Consider the following 27668-nt stretch of genomic DNA (forward strand, 5'->3'; position numbering starts at 1 on the left):
GCGCCGCCCTCAGTACAGCTCCGGCCGCCGCGCCGCCTGGCTTTGGTATTCCTTGTTCTCCGCGGGCTTTGGGGGCTCCGCGCCGCGGCCGTTAGTCATGTCGGGTAGGTGACTCCTACAGTGAGCAGCAGCAGCGGCCAGAAGGGGCCTGGCTGGGTTGGGCCGTCTTCCCGCCCACCAGAGGGCCCCAAGGGAAAGCCCCCGGCCCTGAGGGAGGCTTGGGGTGGGGGGGCGGCCGTGGCCGCCGCCATGTTGGACTGGAGGGACGCGCGATCCCAACGCTCTCGGTCTGCAAATCACGGCTTTCGGTCTGCAGATCAGTATCTTGGGCCTGTCCTTGGAACCTGAGGAGACGAGCCGCTCCCGGGGGAGGGTGTGTGTGAGTCGGGGGGCGGAGGCCATCTACGCCATCGTGGGGGCGGGGGGTGCTGTGATGAGAGCATCAGCCTGAGAGAATCGGTGCTTCTGGTTCTCTGCTCCGCCTCCGATCTTTCAGCGAGGCCTCGGGCCAGTCGTCTCGTCGTCTCGTCCCTCTGTTTCCCCATCCGTGAAGTGGAGCTGGGCCTTCCTGATTCACCCATTCATCAGGTGGGGGCCTTGACGCTCTGGGGGCCCTTTCAAAGGAGTTTGCTTTGTACGAGATCGTACTTACTCCCCTTGCAGTAGCCGCCTGGGTTCGAGTTGGGGGTGTTTGCATATAATTCAGCTTCCTTTTTACACACACTCCCTACCGCCATTTCCCTTCCCCCCTCCGGATTGCCTCCTGCAAGAGCATGAAAGTGAGCCCTTTTTTTGTTATTGATAGACTTCTGCAGGTGCATGTGGCATTTCCCTTAAAATTTACCAAAGGAAAGGCAGTCTTTCTCCCACGAGGCAGTTAAATTGGCAGGGGCCACCCGTTGTGTAAGAGAAAAAGGGAGGGAGTAGTGCTAAGAGAATGTAAAGTCTGGAACCTGGATGTCCTCTTCATTTAGCAGCCCTAGCTGTTCACACAAGGGCCTCTATTGTTGGGCTACATCACATCACAGGCTGCAAAAACTTAGGTACCCACTTGGTAAAAACCATCATGAGAGTTAGATGTCACTTTTTCAAGTGGAAAAGCAGAACGTTTTCCAGAAACCATATAGTTGGGGTGAAAATACGTCTGCTGGCAGAGTCTGTTGTGTTTTTCATTTAAAAGGCAAACCTGTTAATATTAAAAAAAAAAAAAAAAGTTGCAACTCAGCCTTGCATAAGGATGGACATGTGTGACAAAAAGGAAGCAGCAGGCTGAGAAGAGTTCAGATGAACAAAGATGATGGAAGAGGACAATGATATACATGATTGATACTTTTTTGGGTTAACACTGATTTATAGAAACAGAATATTGCTCCCTTTTGGGGACCCATCTACCTGGTGTCAGAGGCAGTAGCTGCACTGAATTTACCACTTGCTCCTTTCAGTATCTGTTTACTCCTTGCTCCTACAAGAAATAATTTCTTACTCCAGAGTAGACAGTGGTACAGCACAACAGGTGCATCGTTTGAAATGAAGCTTGGTAAAGCTCACAGAAGTACGTACTTGGGAGGATGTGGAACCTATCCATGGTTAAAAAACAAAAAACCTGCCTTCATGAAGAGATTTACCAAGTTTCAGTGGATACAGTGGTCATTAAAAACTTCTGGCTGACTTGAGTTTTAACAACTACTGTATTGGTATAAAGCAATGTTTTATCTAAAATAAAACTTTTTTTATTTAAAATAAAACATTGTAGTTTTTATTTAAACGGCAAATTAATTTTTAGGGTTTACCAGTTGTAAAATTCAGGCTTTCCAGTATATCATTTGTGAACTTGCTTACCCATTGGTACTGGTCTTCAAATTGCCACACCAGATATTTGTCATTTTGTACTTTGGTTTTTTTTTTAATATTGAGATCGACTTTCATGTGTGAAAAGAACTACTTAATAGTTTCTTGTTTCTAAATTAACATTCAGTTCATTAAAGCTAGAGTCTGTGTTTTACTTAATCTTGTTATAGTCTTTATGCATTTTGCAATATGTGTGTAAAAATAATATTTCTGATTTTGTATAATGCTTTTGTTCTTTGATGAATGTTCAAGTGCATTAATAAATTTAACAGTAAACTCCTCTTAACTAATGCCATTAACAAGCTTAGTTAAGTCCTTTAAACATTCCAAACTACACTTATAAATTTAACCTATCAAGTTGACTCAAACACTCCAAATGCCTGGCGGATAGACTTATAAAACTTATTTAAGTAGTCAGTACATAATCAAAATTGTAAATATTGTAAATCAGACTTTCAGACAGTTAAATACTGTTTACAAATGTGAATTATCTAACATCTTTCAGATTAAAATCACAAGTCTAATAATATCAATTGCACATTTAAAAGCCACAAAGTCAAGATACTTTTCATTCTGGTAATATGGAAGACCAAGATAGGTGAAAAATCCTCTGTTGCCAAACATTTAAAAATGCAAGGACTTAGAAAAAGGGAAGGGAAAGCCTCAGATGCCAGAAATAAAAGTAGGAAGCAGCATGGTAAGTATAGAGCTAACTTGGTGGCTGACCTGGAAGGAGGGGGTAGGCATCATCATTCAGAGACATGGATTTTAATTCCCACTGTGTACGGACAGAAGATGAAGCCTTAAGACCATTAGAGCCTGGTAATGGAAACTGAGATCCTTGTATGAAGCCTGAATGTTTGAAGTACTGTACCTTCAGTAAAAGAATGAACTAGAAAAAACCTTCCTACCAGCATGAAGCCCTGGTGGCTTAGTGGTTAAGTGCTACAGCTGCTAACCAAAGGGTCGGCGATTCGAATCCGCCAGTCACTCCTTGGAAACTCTGGGAAAGTTCTACTCTGTCCTATAGGGTTGCTGTGAGTTGGAATCGACTCGACGGCACCGGGTTCGGTACCAGCATGAGAAGTTATAAGGAAGCTTGGGCTCTGAGTGGAAAAAAAAGTCTTTGCTGAGAATTTGTAACCTGGAACCTATACCTCATACAATTTGGGTGTGCGTTTAGGCTACTTATGTGGGCCAGGAAACCTTAAAGCCAGGAAATTAACCTAAAAATTGGTTCCGGGCAGAAACAAATGAAAAACCTTTTCTGAGGAAATCCTCACAACCTAGGACACGGTAAGTAATTGCAGATCTCTAGGAAACAATTTACCAAATTAAAGTGACAAATAGGATTAGAAGTGCTAATAATCTAAAAGAGAGTATTAAATTATCAGTTTAAACCTTAAGACCAAGATGTTACAAAAGAAGACCACATGGATTTGAAAAAGAACCAGTAATAACTTGTAGAAATGGAAAAAGTGGATAATTGAATAGCAGACAGACCTAGCAGAAGTTAGTGAAGGCAAAGTTACGTGTGATCTGTTTACCCAAAAGTCAGTTCAGAAAGATTAAGAAACATGGGAAATAGGTTGGAAAGTCCTGTCATGTAATGAGTTCCAAAAGGAGAAGGTGGGGGGAAATCGGTAAGGTGGTTGAGAATTTTCCGGAATTATTAAAAAACGAATCTTTTGAGTCAAGCATGAGTCTCAATAAAAATAAACTCATACCTAGACACATTGTTACGAAACTGTGGATTGTGAACTCCATTAACAAATACACAAGAAGGATAAAAGGATCAACAGTAAGACTGACAGTACACTTCTCAAGCCAGAAAACAAATAGTCCTCAGAGTCTAGAGCGAAAATAACCATTGATCAGGAATTTTTTACCTAGATATGTGATACAAAAGGCTAAGAATACTGCTCAGGCCTTAACTGAAAGAACTAATAACGGAAATTAAATCCAAAAGGGAGGGATGGAAGCAGAAACAACCTAGAGGAAGAAAACATGGTAAATAAAAAGCAAGTATTGACCGCGTAGAACAATGAAGATAAAAATGATTAAATTTAGAGATTAAAAAAGAGGTAGAATCAAATTAATAGATAAAAGATGTGATTGATATTGGGTTACTAAAACAGAAGGAAAAAAAAAAGCCATTGCTGTCGAGTTGATTCCAACTCAGCGACCCTGTAGGGCAGGATAGAACTGCCCCATAGGATTGCCAAGGAGCGGCTGGTGGATTCGAACTACCGATCTTTTGGTTAGCAGCTGAACGCTTAACCACTGTGCCAGTGAATTATTAGGGCCTTTTTTTTTAGGTGAAAGATAATTTTGAACTTTGTCAAAAAACATATTAAAAATTGAACATAATCATGAGTGGTGACTAATTAAAGGGACAGAAATTGAATGTATAACTTTCAAAACAGTAGAAAGGAAGAAAAGGGAGTAAAGAAAGTCCAGCAGAAAGGAGGAGAAGCTTTAAAAAGGGAGGAAAAACCCACAGGAAGCAGAAAGTCCAACATAAGAAGATAGAAATAATAGGGAATGTAAAAGTACTAAAACATCAGTTAAAAGGCAGAGGTTTTCATATTAGGAAAAAGTGATCTCTAATGCTGTTTATAAGTGACATAACTAAAACATAAGAACAAGAAATATTGAAAGTAAAGAGATAGAAAAAGATTAACCAGGCAGATAATCAACTGAAAGGAAGATTGTTTTCAAGTTATGTTACCAGTCAAAGTTTGAGCATTTTTAGTGATAGCCTTCAGGTAATGTTAAAATTCACCAGGAAGATACAAAAAGTCTGTACTTATATGTACTTGACAGCATAGCCTAAAAATACAGAAAGCAAAAAGATAAGAAATTAACAAATCCATAGTCAAAAGAGATTTTAAACACTCCTTTGACCTTTATACATTTGACAAAATGTACTCAACAGTCAAAACAATTCTTTCCAAGTACGTAGGAGACATTTTTAAAAGTACAGTGAAACCTGTGAGAGCCGGAACTTGATGGGACTGCCTTGTTTTTTCAGGTCTCGAAAGTTTTCCACCTTTTTAGTGGGCAATGTTTGTGTTTTCCCTCTCTGACGGGTTTCTGCCTTACACAGCCTCCGGCTTTCACAGGTTTTGCTGTAAATGTTTACCCAGGGGGAGTTAAAAAACCCAGCAAATCCTGACAAATACCAAAGAATAATATAGAAAATACATTTTTTGCCAGCAATGAGATAGAAACTAAAAACAAAAAGAAAACCCTACACATTTGGAAATTTAAAGCACTTAGAAGTAATGGTCCAGTCACAGCGCTCGAGTGTCAGGTGCTCTCATAAATGAACAATTATTTGAAATGCCTTAAATAACAGGTACAAACTGGTTTTCTCTGATGAATATAAAACATCTGTTTGATAAAAGTATACTAAGGTTCAGACTTGTCAGTATGGTTATTTTTGTATCTTCCCAAGTTTTAAAGTTGGCAAGCTAAATGAGTCAGATTTACAATTCAGGAGGGCTGGGTTAAGGTGGTTGTGTGCTGTCAGTCAATTCCAATTCAAAGTGACCCTTTAAAACAGTAGAACTGCCTGGTAGGGTATCTTAGGCTGAAGATCTGCAGGAGCAGATTGCCAGGTTTTTTTCTCCTGTGAAGCTGCTGGGTGGGTTCGAACCTCGGACCCTTCAGTTAGCAGCAGAGTTCTTAGCCATTACGCCACCAGGGCTTCTTGGGTTAAGGGTTAGGAACCCTAGTACCTATCAGAGTTGAGGTAGGGTCAGATGACCCAGGTGCTTCTAGTTTAGTTACACCTGAGCTAAAGGGAAATAAGCTGAGATCTTCTTAGAGGCAGTTCTGCCATTGAGAAAGTCCATATCCATGCCAAAGCTTATATATCCACTGGGTACTTAAGTTTTATTCTTACACAGATCCCCGCCCCCCTCAACTGTTTTCAGTCTCTGATTTGGGTGAATCTCTTATATTTTTTCATTTGATGGATGCAACTAATCTGTGGTCCAGTTAGATTCAGCATCCTTTTCACATTTGGTTGTTAGCTACAATTCAGCAGTCATTTTATTATGGATATGGCAGTGATGCAGTTTTTTCTTTTTCATTTCAGGTAGCCTTATGCATAGTGGTTAAGTGCTACAGCTGCTAACCAAAGGGTCGGCAGTTCAGATCTGCCAGGTGCTCCTTGGAAACTCAGTGGGGTAGTTGTCCTATAGGGTTGCTATGAGTCGAAATCGACTTGACGGCAGTGGGTTTTGTTTTGTGCATTCCTCCACATTCATAGAAGTAGTAATTTGTGTAAGAATTTCTTTTAATACTCTCACAGTTAAGGATTTAAAAAAAGGTCTCAGTCAGCCTGATTGGAGATTTTTACTATACTGTAGAAAAGTGGCAAATGTGATGTCATGTACTTACGCAGCCAATGGCAATGTTCTCATTGTAGCTTTATATGAATTGGTGGGTTTTCAGAACTGTTCAGTGTTTTTTTCAAATTGGGTGAGGTTGGGTCTAATGCTAAGAAGTTTGAGACTCAGAAGGCAGTCAATTATTACAATTGGAAGAGTATTTGATATGAAATTACTGATTCATCACAAACTTAGACCATTCATTTCGCTCTGAGTAAAAGCCTAAAGAAAGCGTAGAGCATCTTTAAAAAATGGGTGGGACTGACATTTTGAAATGTTGAAAACCATAGTTCAGATTAGCTTTATTTTGGGGTGCACATTAATATCAATTTATGCCTTCCTTGGTAGTTTTTATTACTAAAGTAGAATCTAGGAGCAGGTATTGCTTACTTTCTAGGCCAACTGTCTGAGTCCCTGAAAGCTTGGTAAAATTAAACAACTAACTAAGCTGCTTTTTCCAAGTCTTTGGAGATCTTTTGTTGCTGCTGACAAGCAAGCAGTCCAATAGAGAATAGCTGGGCCGGGGGGCGGAGGTGTGAGGGAGATATGCACGTGAATATAATCCTGCGATTTATATTTATAACTTGTTAGCGTTCATGTCTTTCCCTCTTTAGGTTCTAATAGTTTTAACAAATAGCTTTTACATACAAAGATAATACAGCTTTATAATTTTGAGCTTTGGAATTTTTGTTAAAAGAATGGATTTTCATTAACTGTTTAATGGTTATTGACTTGGTTCTTATGACCATTAGCACACATTTGAGGAATAAAAGTTTTCAAAGACTTAATTACTGTAAAAAGCAAATACTATCTGTACAGGTTTTTCTTTGTACTTTTTCGTTTTGATTCTTGGCTTTTCTTTCTGCATTTTTTTGTGACATTTTCCTGTTTCATCTAGAAGAGCTAAAGTTAGCCTTTGAGGGACGCATAATTTTAAATAAGATTAAAAATTCTTTTTATGTGTTTTAGATACTGGAAGTTACGGTCAGTCTGGGGGTGAGCAGCAAAGGTAAAGTATACATATATTTAATGATACCGTGAAGGGTGAAACTGAGAAAAAAGTGAATTTAGTCATGTTTCCCTCTTGGGGCTTGGTATTTGGATGCCGTAAGAGATGATAGTTCTTAACAGAGGGAAAGAAAGTAGGCCTGTATAAACAGGTACTGAAAAAATTTTTTTTTTCTTTTTTTAAGGCTGTTTGCATTAATAAATGTAGATGTTCCCTAGAGATTAAAATAAATCTTGTAAGTAATTAAAGATTGTTTTCTTTATGACATTTCTTAGAAGAAATATAATTATTAAAGGAATTTAAGCAGCTGAACTGTAGCAGATTTCTTTAAAAAAATTTTCATGTTTTGATGGTGTATAATATGCTCGTGTGTTTCTTTCTGAGCAGATTTTCTTAAAGCCCTATAAGCAGAAACATTTAGCTTTGGTAAAATTCTTACCTTGCTCACAATAAAAAGTCTGTGTTTTTGTGAATGCATACATCCACTAGGCTTCTTTTGCTTACCAGAAATACAGTCTTCAGCTTAATAATAATGTGAATGTTTCGCAGCTCAGTGGGAGATGTTCAGAATATAGCATTTTAGATATCCTTTGTCATAAGATTTTTAAGCTTCATGAAAACAAATTTCATTTTTTAATCTCACAGGCTAGTGCTAATCTCATAGTAGGCATCTATCAAACGTGTTCATTGAAATATATTTTTAAAAGTTAAGGAATTCTGTTCGTACCCTATGACTAAAATAATAGGTTTTTTTTTCCTTTCAAATAAATGTTTTATTTTTCTTTGGATATTAGAAAGTCATAGTATGTATCCAGAAAGTTTGCTTCAGATTTGCTAGAACTTACATGCTATAAAATTAAAGAAAATGCAAATTGAACTCCTGTGTGCCAGACTCTGCAGCAACACTGGGGATACAATATAATTTTGTCTATGATAAGTGTACTCTAAAGATGTACATGCCTGTAATTACTGAGGCATTAAACTACACTTTTAATGTCACACTGCTTTTTCTAGGAAGTTAAAGACAGATGTAACTAAGGCAAATGATAGAAATAATCTGTCAAAATTGGAACTTAAATTGATTAAAGTGCTAACTTGAAAAGTCATCATTTTTGTGCTTTAGATATTTTTATGGGCCTTGCCATGATGTAAGCATAATTCTCTTGGGATTTTCTAGCTCAAGTGTTTTATTTTGGGGAGATTGCGAAAGGAGAACTTTTGGTATTTGTTTGGCATTCAGGAGGTCTTGAAATGACTTCATTTATGTCTGTAATAGTCACCTTTTTCAGTTTAGACTCTACGAGACATGCAAATTGACAGTTTCTAGAAAAGAAGGTTGTATTTGAGTCGAAAGTTGAAAATGAAGGTAGAAGTCTTCATTTACACTTTAATTCTGGCACATTTCTTTCAAGTATTTATTGCATGTTTCCTTTACAGTTATTCTTCCTATGGAAATCAAAGCAGCCAAGGCTATGGACAGACACCACAAGTAGGTTGAAGTATAAACTACCTTCTTCATAAATAGCTGTTTTTATCTTAAGTAGGTGATGAAATTTGAGTATCTACCTAAATTTCAGAGCTATTCTGGCTATGGGCAATCGACTGATTCCTCATATGGACAGAACTATGGCAGCTACTCCAGTTATGGACAAAGCCAATCAGGTTGGACTGGTTTGTTAAATTTGCTGTTTTAGAAATTTAAGAATCAGAACCTTCACTAAATGGTATACCCATTCAATCTTTAGGTTATTCACAGTCTTACGGTGGTTATGAGAATCAAAAGCAGAGCTCTTATGGCCAGCAACCTTATAATAACCAGGGACAGCAAAACACGGACTCATCAGGAGGGTAAGGAAACAGTAAAAGTACTGAGATGGTGTTGAACAGTGGAAATAACACTTCTGGTGTGAAGCAGATTTCACCAACAAACTCCTAGTTTCCAGAAAAAAATTTTTTCAGAAAAGGTTTTGATAGTGTATGGATTTCTCAGTTTCGTGGTATGCGGAATCTGGAAATTGACACGGCATTGTAATTCGATTCTTATAATTTGCGTTTTGTAAAATTATTGCTTAGCTGTAAATGAACACGTGACTTAAACGTTAGAAAAATTTGGACCTGTTCTTTATATCCAAGATTAAATAAAACCTGCCTGTAAAAAATGAGACTTCTTCAAAATCTACCTTTTTATCTAGACTTTATTTTTGAACTATTTGAATGTATTACTTTTTTAGGGGAAAAAAAAAAAAAAAACCCGAAACCCATCCGTATATGTCAGATCCCCTAAAATACGTTTTATTTGGTAATATAGCTGAGTAAATATTCACTAAGAAGTTTATAGATTTTTTTCAGATTTCAAGAGCCTGTACTTGTTACTGATTTTAATAATAATAACTTTTTAAAATTGTGCTTTACATTTTATAAAATGCTTTTGTATTCTCCAACCTAATTGACCCTCAGATACCACAATGAGGTAGTTAGTAATTTATTCCTGTTTTACAGGGATGGAAAACCAAAACCAAACCCAGTGCCATTGAGTCGATTCCGACTCATGGTCGGAACTATGACAGAGTAGAACTGCCCCATAGAGTTTCCAAGGAGCGCCTGGCGAATTTGAACTGCCGACCCTTTGGTTAGCAGCTGTAGCACTTAACCACTATGCCACCAGGGTTTCCTTACAGAGGTAGAGAGAAGGTTAATTTTAAATTTAAAGAGGATTCTTTGATAAAGTTGTGTTTCTGGAAGCATGACATATAAATGTAGGCCAAAGGGAAATGTTAGGTTGGGTTTGACAGCAATTTTAAAGTGAAGTGCTAGAGTTCTGACCGTTGTTGATTATGCTTTCGGTAGGGGCTTGGGCAACATACTGATCTTTGTTAAATTGCTTTGCTTCAGAATAAGATGTGAATAAGATTAAATTACGTGTGCAAATGATTAACTCGCTAGGCTGCTAATCAAAAGGTCCATCCAAAGGCACCTTGGAAGAAAGGCCTGATAAGCTACTTCTGAAAAATAAGCCCATGGAGCACATGGGGGCACCATGAGTTGGAATTGACTTGATGGCAACTTTTTTTTTTTTTTTAATTTCGAGATCTTTTTTGTTCCCCCCCCTTTTTTTAAGTAAACATATTAGAACTCATTTCCAATTAAGTTGCCATTCAGCATTCCCATGTAGTTAGTCATATTACTCAGAACATGCTTAGAATTTCTCTTGGAATTGTATGAATTAATAAGAAGGCAATCTCATTACTTGATATATTTCTTTTTACACTTAAAAAAAAATCACAAAGCAAGTTCCTTCTTCTTAACAGACTTAAATATAAATGATTTATTACTGTTTTCTAAAATTTACTGTTTGAAGGTATTTTAAAAGATGTATATATTGTAAATTCTAAGGTAGATCTGTACTCTAGGTTCTAAAGAAAATTTTAAAAGAATAGTTCCAAAAATATTTTAAGAGGTGACACTGTTAAAAATTAGCATATGTAGACCTTTTCAGTGTAACTCTGTGCTTATCGTGGCATGTTTAAGAATTAGACATACTGTTGTACTTAGGCATTTTTAACCTTTTTTTTTTTTTTAATTCAAGGAGATAGCGACAACTGTAGTGATTTAGTGCATCACTCTAATTTTTAAAGGTGCATGTGATTTTTCTCATAACATGGCACCTCTTCATTAATATTGAAATCGTCATTTGATAGACATTCCATTGGCTAAAAGCAGACTTTGTTAGTAAAAGAGCTAAATAATTATCACGGGAAAATAGTATGTAATGTGGCAGAGGTTTAGCTGGTGAGGCCTCATATCAGTCTCACTTGGCTCGCTATGTTAAACGTAATCCTCCTGTAAAATCTCTTAAGTTCTTGATTTCTGTTTAGCCAAGGTGGAAGAGCACCTTCATACGATCAGTCAGACTATGGTCAGCAAGAGTCATATGACCCACAGTCAGGCTATGATCAACATCAAGGCTCATATGACGAGCATTCAAATTATGATCAGCAGCATGATTCTTATAATCAAAACCAGCAGTCCTATCATTCTCAAAGGGAAAATTACAGCCACCACGCACAAGGTAAGGTATACCCACTTCTGTTTTCTTTTTTTCCCTCATAGAATTAACCTTTATATTGAGTTTTGGATTAAAAGGCTCATAGAGGATTTCAACTGTTCGTGAACATTTGAGGTGACCTTGAATATTTTCCTTTCTCATGGCCATCAAAACTAATTTACTAGATTTCTATTTCTGAATTTCATGGAGACTCCCAGATGGTCACATGACTTTTTGGTGGCAGGCTACCTGAATTTACTTTGTCTCAATGAACAGTGATTATTTGACAGTGCTGCTGCTACCATTTCCTTTTGTTGTTGGTGGTATGCTTGATTTGGAAAGATTATGACCCCATATTAGCTTTCTCTAACCTAATCTAAGGAGGGCGGGTCATTCTTCCCTCTTGTTTTCCCATTGCACCTTGTATATACCACTTATATTTAGTAATCTCTTTATACTTCAAGGACAAGGGTCTTGTTTTATTCATTGTTGTACCTTCAATGCCTAGCATAGGGCTTAGTTCATATTAAGTGCTCAATAAATATTTGTTGAATAATTGACTGGATAAATAAGTAAATGGTAAAAGTTGAACTCATTCGCTGAATATCCCCTCTCAGCTTGAAAATCCAACTATTCCCTGTGCATGTTTGGCTTACATTCAAATGTTTTGAGATGAAGAAAGTAATAAGTTTTAAGGTTAGGGGTGTGCTTTTTATCTGATTTACCAGAGTTCTTATACCTAAGGGTATGGGTATACTTTAATTCAAACTATTGCACATCATCATCTTACTAACCTGATGTTAGCAGAGTGGAATATGATGAAATTTTATATAATTCTTAAAACATGTAATTTCAAGTAGTTTTATGATAATTTGTGTTTGAGTTCTGTGCACGTGTGGCATTTTCCGAAGTACATAACCTGTGACTTAAAGAGCCATTTAAGTTTGTTACATGAAGCCTTTGTCAGAAATGACAGTGGTTATTTACTTACGTATGTATTTGTTGTTTTCCTTTTTTGTAGATGACCGTCGTGATATGAGTAGGTATGGAGAAGATAATAGAGGCTATGGCGGGTCACAGGGAGGAGGTAGAGGGCGTGGGGGATATGACAAGGATGGAAGAGGTCCTATGACAGGATCAAGGTAAGTATTTAGGTGTAAATGCCTACATTTCTTTTTTTTTTTTTTTAATTTGGTACTTAGTTGGTTTGATTGCAGCATCTAATTTAGTTAGGCTTAAAAAAGATTATGTTGTGGAGAAGAAGACAGAGATTCAAAATTATTTTCAGTTGTAAGATGGTACATAAATTACCTTAGAATAGGCTATGTTAACATTTAATTTATGTGGTGGATCTTAAACACCAGTGGAGAAAAGTCTCCCACTATGGTTGTGGTTAAACCACTTGACTGTGTCTTTCTGCCAAAGCTAGAATCTAAACTCCTTTAAAAGTTGACTTGGGAAAATCCAAGTGTTTTGTATGTAAAAAGTAACAGGTAAGTGAACTCTAGATTGGAGGATAGGGTATTCCTTAGTCTTCAATCCCCTTGGGAAGGGAAAGTGTGTAGGAGGCAATAGCAGAGTGTAAAGGTGGGATTGGGAAATGAAAGGCCTAATGTAAGTGAACTATTTTGCCCTCCTCTTTAAGTAAATAATTACCGAAATAATTTAGTGCAGCATCACATACCATTGTGTATTTCATTTAGATTAAGTGGTTGAAGAAAAGAATGACTTTGATTCAGGTTTTTTTTTTTTCATTGCTAGTATTGTCAGGTTTTGGTATTTACTTACAACGTAAGTTGTGAAAATTGGTTTAACAATCATTTTTAAGTATTTCTGTAAACTTAGCACTTTGACTCTAAAAACAAAAATGAAAAAGTAGTTGACATTTATGATCCCAACATGAGTTTTGCAGATTGCAAATTTGCAAGCTTTATGCTCCTTGAAAACTGAAATTGTCAGTGGCCCATTAACTGATACTTAATGATATACTCGTACCAGTTCATTCATTTGCTCTTTAGGGACTGTCTGTCTCCTGAGGTGACCTGAGAAATAAAGCCAGTTACATATAGCACTGTTGCTTTTTCAAGTGAACTAGGAATTTGATTTCACTAACTTATATTTCTCTGTTTAGTGTACAGTGCTTTGATATTGTGGAACAACTAAAGTCTAAACATATTTAATACATTTTATAATACTTAGACATTAAAAGTCTTGACTGATAGCTAAAGTCAGCTTACTAAGGTAAAACAAAGATATTGTATGCCTCTTCATTATCAAAGAGAGCAGTCTGCCCTCATATGGATATGAATGAAGTGAGCAATGTAAAGTGACATGGTGCTTACCCTGTAGCTTCCCTCCTACCTCACACAGAACCCCAAACTAGGTAACCGATTTTTAAATTTTTCTATTATTAGATTTTAGATAACTGGCCACCTTGGAATGGTATACATTTGATAGTACATTGTAGGTTTAATTTTCTTTATAAGGAAGTTACATTCTAATACATTATCCATTAAACTATGTCACTGTCTGCAGAGGATGGTAGAATCCCACCTTTAAGGGAGAAAGGGATGAAAAAGGGTAGGGAGGTCTTCAAAAATTTCATCTGTGAGAGATGACTCATCTTAGGGCCAGAAGGCTGAAAGGACCTTGAATGATCTCCCTGATAAAGGAGGGAAGGTCCATACCTTAACCAACCCAAAGGTCCAATTTCTCAGTACTTTTATAACCTCCTGGGCAATATGTTTGAGTATAATTTGTGGCCCAGATAGTGATTCATGAATAAAGTTTTTTATTTTCAAACCTTTCTATTTAGCCTTAGAACGCTTTTAAACAAAATCTTGAGCAGAAGTCCTATATATTAGGTCAAAATGCTGATCTGGTTGAATAGGATTTTGGTGGTGGTGGGAGATCTGCAGCCAGTGAATGGGGTGTTTGTGCAAGGCCTTTTTTAGAAATCTGTGTGAATTGATAATTAGGTGATTACTCCCTGTATCAGGGGTCAGCAAAGTTTTAGGGTAAAAGGATAAATAGTAAATATTTTAGGCTTTTCAAGCCATACAGTTTTTGTTGCAACTACTCAACTTTGCCCTTAAAGTGCCAAAGCAGACACTGACAATTGTAAATGAATAAACAAACATGGTTATGTTTCAATAAAGCTTCATTTATGGACCTCGAAATTTAAAGTTTGCAAAATTTTTATGTGTCACATCTTGCTCAAGATGTGCTTTGTTAATAAATAATTAGGGTAAAGAGTTTTGAACTTAAATTCAGATATCCAGTTTTAGGATTTTTTTTTTTTTTCTTTTGGATACTTGGTTTTGCATTTAGGTACCAAAAATACCCAAACATTTCTCATTAGTCTTCATCAACACTTCCATTTGTGTTTCTAATCATCTTACTTAAAAATAGCAAGGTTGAAAATAGTCATCCTTTGGGGGGCTGTTTCATCAGTATCTGATTAGTTGGATTTATATTTAAAGAAGAAGAGGGCATAGTTTATGGATGAGGGTGAGGTCCATGTTGCAGGATGGGACATTCTTACTCTTAGATTGTTTGAGAGCTTGACGGGAGGACAAATTAAGATCAGAAGGAAGCCGTCAGCTTTCCACATGTGAAAGAGAAATGTGTGAAAACTATAGGGACTGCAGGAAATCTTTTTCTTTGAAAAAAAACAGTTGCAGGAAAAAGGATGGTCGTCTAAAATTGAAATCTTAGTGGATTAAAAGTTTGTTCAGAAATTCTCCCAGTGTTTTTAAATTCAACATTGGGATTAATGCATTGCAAACTTGTCTGCCAGAGCATCACGGATACTGTTTTTCATTATTTGTATGTGTCAGGCTAAGTAGTTGTGTAGGTTCATGCTAATATCTCAAGCCTAAAAAAAGTTATTTTGCATTTCGAGTGTCTTCACCATCTGACAAGAATGATTAGCTCCCTTTAAAGTATACGTGTGTCGTGGTGGTAGCCTGGAATAGTGCTGTCCGGTAGACATACAATGTAAGCTGTGTGTGATTTAAAATTTTCTAGTAGCTGCATTTAAAAAAAAAACCTAAAAATTAAACAGGTGAAATTAATTTTAATAATATATTTAAGCCAGCATACATCTAAGATACCATTTCAACATGTAATCAATATAAAAAAATAATTAATGAGCTATTACATTCTTGTTTTTTTTTCCCTAAGACTTTGAAATCCATTTTGTATCTTAAATTTATAGCACATCTTAGTGCAGCCTAGCCACATTTCAGATGTGGCTAGTGGACACTGTATTGGACAGTGCAGTTCTAGAATGATGGAATTTTGGCTTTCTGAAATTTTGGTAAATGTTGAATCCAGAAAGCCATTTTACCACGCATATATGGGAAGAAAGAAAACGTGAATAGAGCTACTGTTGGGAATGATATTTAAATCCAGTGAGTCATTTACCTTTGGAATTAATATTGGTCTTTTCCTCACACCCCAAAGATTGTGATCTGGATTTATTAAAAACTAATGTCTTAAAATTTTTATGTAACCCTTTTTCTCTAGATAATGAATTTTCCATGAATAAAGATTCCTGTGTTGTCCTTTTATTTCTTGGCAGTTTTAAGCCTTAGATAGATACATTTAAAACCAAAAACCAAACCCACTGCCATCGAGTCAATTCTGACTCATAGCAACCCTGTAGGACAGAGTAGAGCTGCCCCACAGAGTTTCCAAGGAGCGCCTGGTAGATTTGAAATGCCGACCTCTTGGTTAACAGCTGTAGCACTTAACCACTACATCATCAGGGTTTCCATGATACGTTTAAGTTTAGATTAAAAAAAAAACAAATTAAAGTTGGGTATAGAGATTCTGGTAAAGAATCCGTCTTCTTTAAATATGTAATACTAGTCTCATAAGTCTATCATAGGGTAGGCTGATCTTTGTGGTTTTGAACTTGGAGAACCATCTTGGCATGGTTGAGTCAAGTATACAACTGGTTTTTTTATGCAGGAGGCTCTCAGCCGTAAAGTTGAACATGCTTATATTTTGTCTCTGTTAAATACCTTTTACTACTTCACCTTAAAATGTCTTTGCTTCAGGGCTTCTTTCTGTGTATATGTTTGCTTGTCTTTATGGGAATGAAAACAAATTTGTTGGTGGCAACATCTTGACTCAGATGTTCAAGTACCTTTTGTGTTTTAATTTCCTAATGAGGTACTCAGATGTAGAAAAGGGACTTGTAACTTGACTATGAAGTTTGAAAGATTCTTAACTATAGTCCTATCTGCTGTTACTTTTTAATAGTAAGTACTGCTTGTGGTTTACTTAATAAGAAAAAAGAAAATGATCGAAACATTTGAACTCAAAAGAAAGCTTCACATAGAATTAGAGATCATTTAGACCAGTGCTTCTCAGACTTTAATGTGCATGTAAATTACTTGGGGATCGTGTTAAATGCAGATTCTGATTCAGTAGGTCTGGGGTGGAGCATGAGATCCAGTATTTCTGAGATGCTCCCCAGGCTGTGTTCATGCCGCTGTTTCTTTGACCACCCTTTGAATAGCCTTAATTTTTTGTAAAGGAGGATGTAGACCTTAATTTTGTAAGGGAGGAAACTGAAGCCCGTGGAGAATTACCAACTTGTCCAAATATTCATGATTAGTTAGCGGTGAAGACTATATGATGAGTCTCTTGGTTTGAAGACCGGCACTTTTCTCAGTGCGCTGTGTTGTTTCCATGTTTATGGCCATTGTGTTTTCATCTTCAGCTGCTTTGTTTCTGAAGGAAGTGCTCAGTAAAGATGGTTTGAGTTAAAATGTCATTATGTGGAGGAATAAGAAATTATAAACCTATTCAAATGTTAATTGTTTTTATATTCTTTCTGTAGGAGTACGCCCTTTTTTTTCTTGTTCAAAGTTATATTCCTGGCCAAAAGGAAAATTACAGTCCTAGCTTATGTGTGAAGTTTCATTATTTTTCCTCCCTGTGGCCAGGTTAACAATTTGGTACCACATTAAGATGACAGCAGAGTAATTAAGGGGTATCTCTTCTAGCACTTGTGAAAACAGTGACCTCAATTTCTTTTTTAAAAAGTCTGTTCTGGGCACTTTAACCTCCTAACATAGGATCATGGACTTAATATTTTTACTAGTTCTTTTCTCTCTTACTATTCTTTGGAGCTTTAATGATCATATTTTAAGAAATCTGAGGTATCTTGGTTTCTATTAACAAGACTTCAGCAGTTCACTTTCAAGAACCCTGTTGCTTTTCTTTTGTAATCAGTTAAGCATGTCATTTTTTTTTTTTTAGAAGTATAGGACTTGAGTAGTTATAAAAGAGGGATCTTAATAGGAAGACTTAGTAGGAAGCTCTGCATGTATGAAGCTGTATGTGAATGTGTTTCACATTGTCTGCATAGCCTTGAAGTAGCTTTATTCTCCTGCTTTTCTAGAAATCAGAATAGCAAGGTTGAAGCTTATTGCAAGGGAAAAAAATTTTGGCATCAAAGTAGTAGAATAGATTTATTATAAAGAGAGAACAGTTTCTCACTTAGAGTGGTTTTTCTCAGAATGGCTCAGAATAGCCATCCAGACGGTAGGGTGATGGCGAAAGCAGAGGTCTTAGTTTCTCGGCTTATAGCAGGAGATTAGATACCGCCATCTGAAAGCTTCTGGTGTTTTTTGTTCTCTTGTCAGCTCGTGGTTTGAATCTTGGAGGATTATATAATCCAGTCAAGAGAAACAAGCTTTTAGTGGATGGCTATTTAAAGAGTTTCTTGATAAAAGAAACCTTCTTAGATTTTTACATAAAGCTTGTGTGCATGAGCACTGTTGATTATATGACGATGGTAGTTTGCCAGATCAAGTCATGGTCTTGTTGCGGGCAGTGGTGATACTGGAGTATGTTGCATTCTCTAATGTGTTCTGCTAATCAGTGTGCAGAGCATTTGGCAGCATGATTAATAGCTCTGATGGGAAGAAATGTATATTATAGTGGGTATGGAGTAGGAGGGCAATTTAAAGTTACACTTTCTTTTAGTTCTCATTTTATCAGATTTCTGAATGATTTGAAATTTTAGGACTGCTTTCATTCAGGTTTGCTTTTGTACATATTTGTACCTCACTTTTTTTCTTCATCTCATAAAACCCACTATTTGATATCACAATAGAACATAGTACTCAAGTTTTTACCTCTTCCGTTCTGCTATGAAAATCTTACCTTGGTATTGTTCTTCTAGTCTTGTTCCTTTTTCTCATATTTTAAAAATATCCCCTTGGAGAGAATATTTGCTCTGGTTTAGCATTCTTTATGCTGTGCCTCCAGTTTTAAGTTACGGTTTGAACAGTATCCCTTTGGCTTGGGGTTGGGAAGATTTTAAAATAAGAGTGTATTAGCTATATTATGTAGTAAGCTTGAAAAGTACCCTTGTGGAGGTAGATCCCACTGGGAACACACTTAGATGGAAACAACATTTTGAAGTCTATGAATGGAACTTACTGGAAAGTTAGAGGTGCTACTGTTTCCCTAGGCTCTCTACTTGTGACAGTTAAGTGTAGATTGAGCCCAGGGCTCAGCACATTAGAGACTTAAGGAAGAAATCATTTCTTCAATTTTTCCTCTGCAGTGGTGGTGACCGCGGTGGCTTCAAAAATTTTGGTGGTAAGTGCTGAGTATCCCAAAATGTTTCAGTGGAAATGCTATATAAATCTAAGAGCCACCAATATCCCGCAGACGCAGTCTAAGCCCTCTCTTACTCTGTTGAGGCTGGTGTGTGTTGTGTGCTTAAAACAAATTATATATATATACACATATATATATATCAAAGTAAACATTAAAAAGGCAAAGTTGATCTCTTAAACAGTCCAATGGGTTTCTGTACCGTGAATTTGCATGAAAGAGTCTGTGGTGACCAATGAGACCTTCACTGGATTTTGACAAAATGTTTTTGTATAAAGAAGGTAGCTGACATGGTGTTCATAAATTATTAGGGTTTTCCAATCAGCCTTCACAAACCAGAACTTAACAAAAGTGATGCTAGCATAATGCCGAAATGGCGGGTGCTGTCTGGGACAAGTTTAAAGAAATGTTGACATTCATCTTATTTCTTAAACTTTTAATAAAAATTAATTTATATATTTATTTTGTAAATCTGTGATGGTTGACCTTCAAGGATTTTGGAAGTATTGACTTTTCATGCCTTGGTTATTATTACTCTATTTCTTAAGTTTTTAAATGAGCTCCTTTAAATAGCTTTTTTGTTTTCCTTTTCTTTTCCATAGGTCACAGGGATTATGGACCCAGACCAGATGCTGGTAAGGCTTATGGTAGTTTGTGACTTTGCATTTAAGAGAATGTTAGTTTTGGTTGTGTTTTTTGAATGGAAGAGTGTGTCTGTTTGGAGGGGCTAGCACAGGAGGAAGAATTAATTTGACAGTGCTGCCTGAACTAGGAAGCTTCATTCTAAAGAAACACCAGAAATAAAAATTTAGGGGAATTGATCGAATAGCTTGCTGGGGAAAATTGCTCTTTGTGCTTTCCCACGTTCTTTTCTTTTTTGAAGAAACACTTGAATTTTTGTTGCTTAATAGCATTAATCATTTAATTACTACAAATCAGATTTTAATGAGAAAATTGGTATCATCAGGGAATTAGAAGTAGAAAAGTCGTGCTTAAGAAAGTGTTAAATTGGATTGGTTGGTAGTCTCCTTAGTGGGTTTAAGAAACCTGAGTTTATACATGAGAGAATGGTCTTATTCTGGGCAGAGGTCATTGATTTCATGTGGCTTTTTATTTTTAAATGAAATTCAAGGCTCCAGATTTACTCATGGAGCCTTTTGAAAGTTATTATGGTTTAGAGATTAAAAATCTACTTGAGCCAAGGAATTTTAATAAATATTGAAATCAGAACTTTAGTTTTTATTAAGATGCCAAAGTATTCTATATGGATGGCAATTTCTGAATTATGCCTTGGACTGAATTTTTGTACATCTTTCTTACTTTGTTGTACTAATCCAAAAGTGTGCGTGTGTAAGGTAAGGTGTGTGTACAAGGCGCTTCTACCCTCTGGTATATACAAAGCTTATTGCAATGAATGAGAAACCAGCAATTCTGCTTGGCTTGCTTGAAAGTCCAAAGTTTTAGATTTGGGAAATTTTCTTACAGAGAGCTTTAAAGGTACTGATTAGCCATAAGGATTTAAAGCTCTTCAGAGAAGGGAATGCTAACTTATACTAACTCTCCTCATCTCCTTATGAGCCTTAGTCCTGTATCTGAATCTGAAGAGTGAGATTTGTAAAATTTTCCTTAAATTGGTCTATGTATTTCACATAGTGGTAGACTTGATCCAATTTACCTGAAGTTTAGCTGTAAGATCTACTACCAAATAACTATTTTGACCACTTTGCATGTCTGTATAAGGTTCTTATTGTTGGTCTCGTCTATTCCTTTTGGTATAGGAACAGTTGAATATCAGAGTATAAACCATTGTTCTTGATTACTGAACAGGATGTAGTTAAACCAAGGAACATGTAAAATTAACCATAACTTTTTCCCCCTTTAGATTCAGAATCTGATAATTCAGATAACAACACAATCTTTGTGCAAGGACTTGGGGAGGGTGTGTCTACTGATCAAGTGGGGGAGTTCTTTAAGCAAATAGGAATTATCAAGGTGAGTAAGAAGTATGACTTAATGTTGAAAAGCTCATAATTACCAACATATTCTGGTTAAAACGTGTAGATTACATAATAAGCCTGTATTCCAGTAAGAGTTGTCTCTTAAAATTGCTTGATGCAGATGCTTACCCATGTCTGTAGGCCTTTGTTGAATTTGCTAACAAATATCTTCCTTGCTTGTGTTTACCTTTCTTCCTTCCTCGGGGTTTACCCTTCTGGAGCTTCAGTTTTCAATCCCAGGCTCTAAGTCAGGCTTTGGAACCCCTGCTGAGAATTTGCAGTTCTAACAAGTTCCCCAGTGATGCTGATGTGCTGGTTAGGGACTAGTTCTGAGAACCCAGTAGTAGAGTAGAGTAGTGGTTCTCAAAATGTAGATTCTGATTCAGTGTATGGGGAGGGGGGCGGAATGCAACTTATCAGCAGGAGTTCCAACTGGAATGAACTGGTTTGAAGCCCTGCTCTAAATATAGTCCCTGCCTGCCTCCTAAAATTGGGAGAAGCAAATGAGGTTGTGAGCCTTTTGTAGATTCTGAAATGCTAATCAGTATATGTAAACTCACTTTGTTATTGAGAACTTCTTTTGGTATTCAAATATCTATGCTACATATTAGTGCAGTATATAATGCTTTATTTCATAGTTGTTAATTGTTCACTCAAGGGTCTTGTGCACTGTTTCGTGCATATATTTCTTACCTCTTCTCTAGAAAGCATCACTTAGAGCAGTGTTAAGTAGGTTGTAACAGTTGTCAAAATCAGTTGTCCTTGTTTTGGTGTCTGTATATTCATTTTTTCTCCTTCTTGGGGAGTTAAATTTTTTTTTTTTTTTAAATCCAGTCACACAGGAAATATATAAAAAGTTAATACAATTCTATAAGGTAAAAATTCTCCCATGTCTCCCATTCCCATCCCAGCCAAATTCCAGTCTACTCCTTAGTGGTAACCTGTTGACTTACTTAGTAAGCATCCTTCCTGACCTTTTTCTGTGTTTTACAAGGTACATATTTACATGAAGCATTATCCATATTTATTTTTTGTGGGTTTAAAGAAATTATATGTAGAAAACAGCCTACCATGTATCATTTTTATAGCTTGGTTTTTCATTTAATGTAGCTTGGAGAGTTTCCTTTGTCAGTACCTGTAGATAACTTTATATTAGGTGCAGAGTATTTTCTAGTTCACATTATCTAAATGGTACATGTTTACTTGTTTTTAAGATGCTGTCTGACACCAACTTGTTTTTTCCTCAGACAAACAAGAAGACTGGAAAACCAATGATAAATCTTTACACAGACAAGGACACGGGGAAGCCAAAAGGGGAGGCGACAGTGTCATTTGATGACCCCCCTTCAGCTAAGGCAGCCATTGACTGGTTTGATGGTATGCCTCATCGTATAGTTTTCAACATACAATTTGGACAAAGTTTTCTAATGTTGAAGTCAAAGTATGTGCTGGAATGCAGTGGTTATATTCATGTTTATTTTTGCAGCTGTTCTATTAAGTATGCAGGTCAGAGTTTGTATGTACCGTTAGAAATAAGCTCTACCCTTGTTTGCCTAGAATATTTCCTTATATCATGCCTTGTGCTTGAGGCCATCTTAGCATAGGTGTAGAGGATTTGCCTGGTTGACTCTGTATTTTAAGATCTAGATTTTTTTTTTTTTCAAATATAAAGTTAGTGCATTCTTAGAAGAGACAGTCTTATTTTCTCATTGAAAATACAGGAAAGTAGAAGAAAGGAGTAAAGCACCCATAGTCCTTTACTCAGAGATAGCCGCTTGTAATATTTTATTAACTTCCCTTCCAGCGTTTTAAAATGTATTTTTAAAATAGTTTATATTCCAAACGCGGTTTTGTCTCATGCGTTTTTCATTTATCGTTTTAACATAGACATTTCCCCATGTTATTACAAACTCATCATTTTTATTGTACCTTAATTTAATAATAACATTTACTGCCTATTTGTTGTGGTTTACAGGCTAGACATGGTTCTAAGAGCGTTACGTGCATTACTTAGCTTATTCTTCTCGGAAACGCTATGAGACATATGCCCTATTATTACCCACATTTTACAAATGATGAAACTGAGGCATAGAGAAGTTAAGTAATTTCTAAGGTCATAGAGTAAGTAGCAGAGTCAGGATTCAAACTCAAGCTATCTCGCCCCACTGTCTCTAAGGTTCTCAACTGTGATGGATCGACAGACACTTACAGTTCCTTTCATATACAAGATTATCGCACACGTGTCCCCCAGAACATAGTTGCAGTTCTTCTTCATAGATGAGGTAGCGATGCCCTGTTTGTCCTTACCTCCACTTTCTTTACATTTTTGCACTAAGACTAGACCCCCATCACCTTGCTCTTGAAAACTAAGTCCATTCTACCTGAGTTTTCGGTTTCTTTCGTAGGTTCTGTGAATCATAAAGCAATTTTTTTTGCTCATGAAATGTTAAAAAATTTTTGTAGCTTTTGTACATAGGGCAGATGAGCCTCTTAAACTTAACTTCGTAGTTCAGATATTAAAATACCCATTACCTTTCAGTTGATTCCAATTCATAGAGACCTCATAGGAGAGTAGAACTGCCTCATAGGGTTTCCAAGGAATGGATGGTGGATTTGAACTGCCAGCCTTTTAATTTGCAGCCAGTTATTAACCACTGTGCCACCAGGGCCCCTAGTTCAGATATTACCAGCTTTTACTACAGTTTTTAGAATACTGATCCGAGAGTTGCTTCCTATGTCAAAGTGCTTATTCATACCATCTGTATCACAGGAACTTGCCAGCCACTATCATTAGGGCTTTGGTCAGAAGCTCAGGCTCCTGGATTTATAACTATTTTATGAATCCTTGGGCATCTTTTCCTTATACATCATTTCTCTTGTTCATATTAAAGTGAAACAGTTAATTCCTTTTCTTAAGGCCAGAATATATGTGTGTGTGCATGTATTTATGTGTATATATACATATTTTTTAAGATACCGCTTGCACATGGTAAAAGAAATTAAAGTGGTACCAAGGGTATATAATAAAAAATGAGTTTGCTTTCTACTTTTGACCTCCAGTGATCTCTTCCCCTCCTTAGAGATAAGCACAGTGGGGAATGGCATGTGCATGCATATGTAGGTATACACATGTGCAAGTGCACACATGCTACTGTTCAGAAACATAAATAGCATAGTACACATTGTTCTGCGCCTGGCCTTTTTTATGTAAAAATGTTGGATATGTGTTTTTTTTCCTAAGTCTAGAAAGAAGTGATACTTTCCCAGTAGCTGATCTGCTCTATCGAATAGATTGTGTCATGCATTTGCACTGTTACCTTGACTTTGGAGCATTAGTATATTTGTGTTTCTGTGAGGATACATGTCAGCGTGCCTTATTTCTCTGAAACTGAAAATGACCAAGATGGTTGTGTTTGTATTGGGAGCTGGAGGTGTGGACTAGAAACTTCAGCCAGCATTTCTGCAAAACCATTTTCTTTTTTCTTAGGAAAAGAATTCCACGGCAACATCATTAAAGTGTCCTTTGCCACCAGAAGACCTGAATTCATGAGAGGAGGTGGAAGTGGAGGTGGGCGACGAGGTAAGATAGTCATTATTGATAGGCCTGGATACTGTAAAAAGGGTTTGAATTTGAGTTCATGTTCTTTCCCAACTGCTACCCCTTTTTCTCCCTAGGTCTTTTTTCTTTTATCTTAAGATGAGGGTAGGTACTGAATAGGAGATTTGGTATGTAAGAAAGTAGTCAGAGAAGGTTCCAGAAATCCCTTTGGAAAACTGTATAGCAGTGTGTTCACCTGGAAGTCAGGCGGCAATTGTTTAAATGATAACCTACTTACAGGGTTAACCTGACTAGCTTGTAAACTCTGTAATGTAGTTACTGCTAGCTTATTTATTTATATTGGTTCCAGTTCCTCAAATTTGGGATGTATCTTCTCATTTAACCTTTATCACGTATTCTCAAACTAAGTAGGTATTATAGAGAATAAATTTTGATGTTCGTTAGTGCACTGTTTGCACTGTAATGTGGGTCTGTGGTCTGTTCCCAAATTTCCTACATTTAGTAAATAAGCCTCAGATCAAAGAATTACAAAGTTCTGCCATAGAGTTAGTTTTTTGGAGGCTTCCCAATTATTGCTGGGCACTTGCCCTTCTTTCATGTGGTGCTTTTGCTCTGCTTTGTTAGTATCTGCTGCTGATTTTTCCCTTGCATTCTCCCCTCCCTTCCCCCAGGCCGTGGAGGATATAGAGGTCGTGGAGGCTTTCAGGGGAGAGGTGGAGACCCCAAAAGTGGGGACTGGGTTTGTCCTAATCCGTAAGTATCCCATTTACTTTGATGGGAGTAGGGTTGGGATTAGGTTGGAGGTGTGCAAGATGGGGTTCTGAATCTTTTGGAAACTCTAAGAGAATTTTGTCTGTCTGCTTTCTCAGGTCATGTGGAAATATGAACTTTGCTCGAAGGAATTCCTGCAATCAGTGCAATGAGCCCAGACCAGAGGACTCTCGTCCCTCAGGAGGAGGTCGGTCCACTATTTAACGGCATCTACATGGTGCTTAAAAAAAAAAAAAAAAAAATTTTTTTTTTTTTTTTTAACATGGTGCTAGTTTTCTGACTACATGAAGAAGGCTTACATTATTCTGTTTGTCTAATTGGTTTGCATTTCTGCCTTGCAGATTTCCGGGGGAGAGGCTATGGTGGAGAGAGGGGCTACAGAGGTCGTGGGGGCAGAGGCGGAGACCGAGGTGGCTACGGTGGAGACAGAAGTGGGGCCGGATATGGTGGAGACAGAAGTGGCGGCGGTGGCTACGGAGGAGATAGAAGTGGGGGTGGCTACGGTGGAGACAGAAGTGGGGGTGGCTATGGTGGGGACCGAGGAGGCGGCTATGGTGGGGACCGAGGAGGCGGCTATGGCGGAGACCGAGGAGGTGGTTATGGTGGAGACCGAGGAGGCGGTTATGGCGGAGATCGAGGAGGTGGTTATGGCGGAGATCGAGGTGGCTATGGCGGAGATCGAGGCGGCGGCTATGGTGGTGACCGAGGAGGTGGTTATGGTGGAGACCGAGGAGGCTATGGAGGAGACCGAAGTGGGGGGGGCTACGGAGGAGACCGTGGTGGTGGCTACGGTGGAGATCGAAGTGGAGGCTACGGAGGAGACAGAAGTGGTGGTGGCTACGGAGGAGACCGAGGAGGGGGCTATGGTGGAGACCGAGGTGGCTATGGAGGCAAAATGGGAGGAAGGTGAGTATTACTTGGTAACTTTTTAATCTCACTGCTCTTAGATTTTAGAGTCTGAACCTGTTGGTCGCGTTTGTTTCTCATTGTCTGACTTTTTGGAACTTGAATTTCTCATTGGCAAACCCTCTTAGAGAAGATCCATTTATTTTCCTGCTTAGCAGTTTCTAAAATTTGTTTTGGAAATTCTTATTCGTAAATACTTGTATTTGGACATATGTGTCTGTGTGTGTATTATTCTGCCCTAAAGCGAAAGATAATTGAGATGGAATCATACTAACTTTAAACTGTATTTAAGTCAGGCAGTCTTAATCTTAAGTCAGTGGAGAACACACCTTTCGTAGGGGTTCTTTATCAAACCACACATGTGCTACCCTACTGGTGTCTCTGGAGATTCTGGTAATACCTTTGCCAGAGGAAAATCACTCACGGTACTACTGGTGGCAGTGTGTTGTGCACATGGATGGTGTAGAGGCAGAAAAGGTTGAAGAACCAGCAGTGTAAAACAGCTTCATTTATTAAACAAAACATCTGTATGCCAGAGGCAGTATAGGATAGTGAGAATTTGTATAGCATATGGTTAAAAGAGGCAGTATAGGATAGTGAGAATTTGTGTATTTAGGTATGGTTAAAAGCATGGCATCAAGAGACTGACAGCCTGGGTTCAGCCCTGGCTGCACAATTTACTAGCTCTGTGACCTTAGTTAGGCAAGTTACTTAACCCTTTCTCATCTGTAAGATGAAGCTAATAATAGCAATAATACCTCCTTTGTAGAGTTGTATTGGATTGCTGTAACATTTGCTGGCCCGTAGTAAATACTGTGTAATTGTTAGCTGTTGTTAATAGTCTAGAATGTATTGAACACTTCTTACTATGTGACAAATAATGTTAAAGTGTCCCTATATACTTTAGTTCTAGTCCTTTGTCAATCCCATGAGGTAGATATACTTCCCATCTTAAAGACTCAGAGGTGTTCAGTAACTTTTTCCCAGTCACATAGTTAATAAATGGCAGATCCAGAATTTATACATGAAAGTGCTTGCTTGCCCATTCCACTGAAATTGGCACAGTCTCTGACCTCCTGAAATACCTCAGTGGTTTGGAGTCCTTATTCTAGATGGAAAAATTTTGACTTAGTGATAGCAGAGCTTCTTCTGGAAACTTTATGGGTCTTAAAGCTGATAAATTAGTCAGATATTTATGAAGCACCTTCTAGGAGGATAGAAATACATTAAACATGGCCTCATCCTTACAGAAATGCATTGTCTGGCGGATGCCAATCACCAGCACCCTGAAGAAGTGTCTAATGCTCCCTTGGTAGAAAATTAGAATTTAGTCTGGCTCTTTATTTTTCATTCCTAGAAACGACTACAGAAATGATCAGCGCAGCCGACCGTACTGATGACTGTTTTGAATGTTCCTTTGTCTCTGACATGATCCGTAGTGAAATTGCCAGAGTTTTGCCTGCTGCTTTCCTCGTGGCCTCTTCTTGGA

The 27668-nt window shown here is 37.5% G+C and overlaps 1 protein-coding gene across 1 annotated transcript; it reads left to right on the plus strand.

Moving 5' to 3' along the window:
- TAF15 (TATA-box binding protein associated factor 15) lies at window positions 1–27668 on the plus strand. The gene is made up of 16 exons (XM_049859923.1): window positions 1–104; window positions 7218–7257; window positions 8695–8746; window positions 8835–8919; window positions 9003–9105; window positions 11133–11326; window positions 12324–12444; window positions 18894–18928; window positions 19549–19581; window positions 20829–20938; window positions 22191–22320; window positions 24431–24523; window positions 25174–25255; window positions 25372–25460; window positions 25615–26179; window positions 27537–27668. Exons 1-16 carry the CDS (start codon window positions 98–100, stop codon window positions 27574–27576), a joined length of 1779 nt encoding a protein of 592 aa, XP_049715880.1. The 5' UTR covers window positions 1–97; the 3' UTR covers window positions 27577–27668.

This window comes from Elephas maximus, chromosome 19 (genome assembly GCF_024166365.1).
Source record: "Elephas maximus indicus isolate mEleMax1 chromosome 19, mEleMax1 primary haplotype, whole genome shotgun sequence".
Lineage (NCBI taxonomy): Eukaryota > Metazoa > Chordata > Mammalia > Proboscidea > Elephantidae > Elephas > Elephas maximus.

Coding starts and splice junctions, on each gene's coding strand:
- TAF15 (XM_049859923.1), top strand. Junction 8,747..8,834: donor GCTATGGACAGACACCACAA/GTAGGTTGAAGT, acceptor CCTAAATTTCAG/AGCTATTCTGGCTATGGGCA. Junction 25,256..25,371: donor GACTGGGTTTGTCCTAATCC/GTAAGTATCCCA, acceptor CTGCTTTCTCAG/GTCATGTGGAAATATGAACT.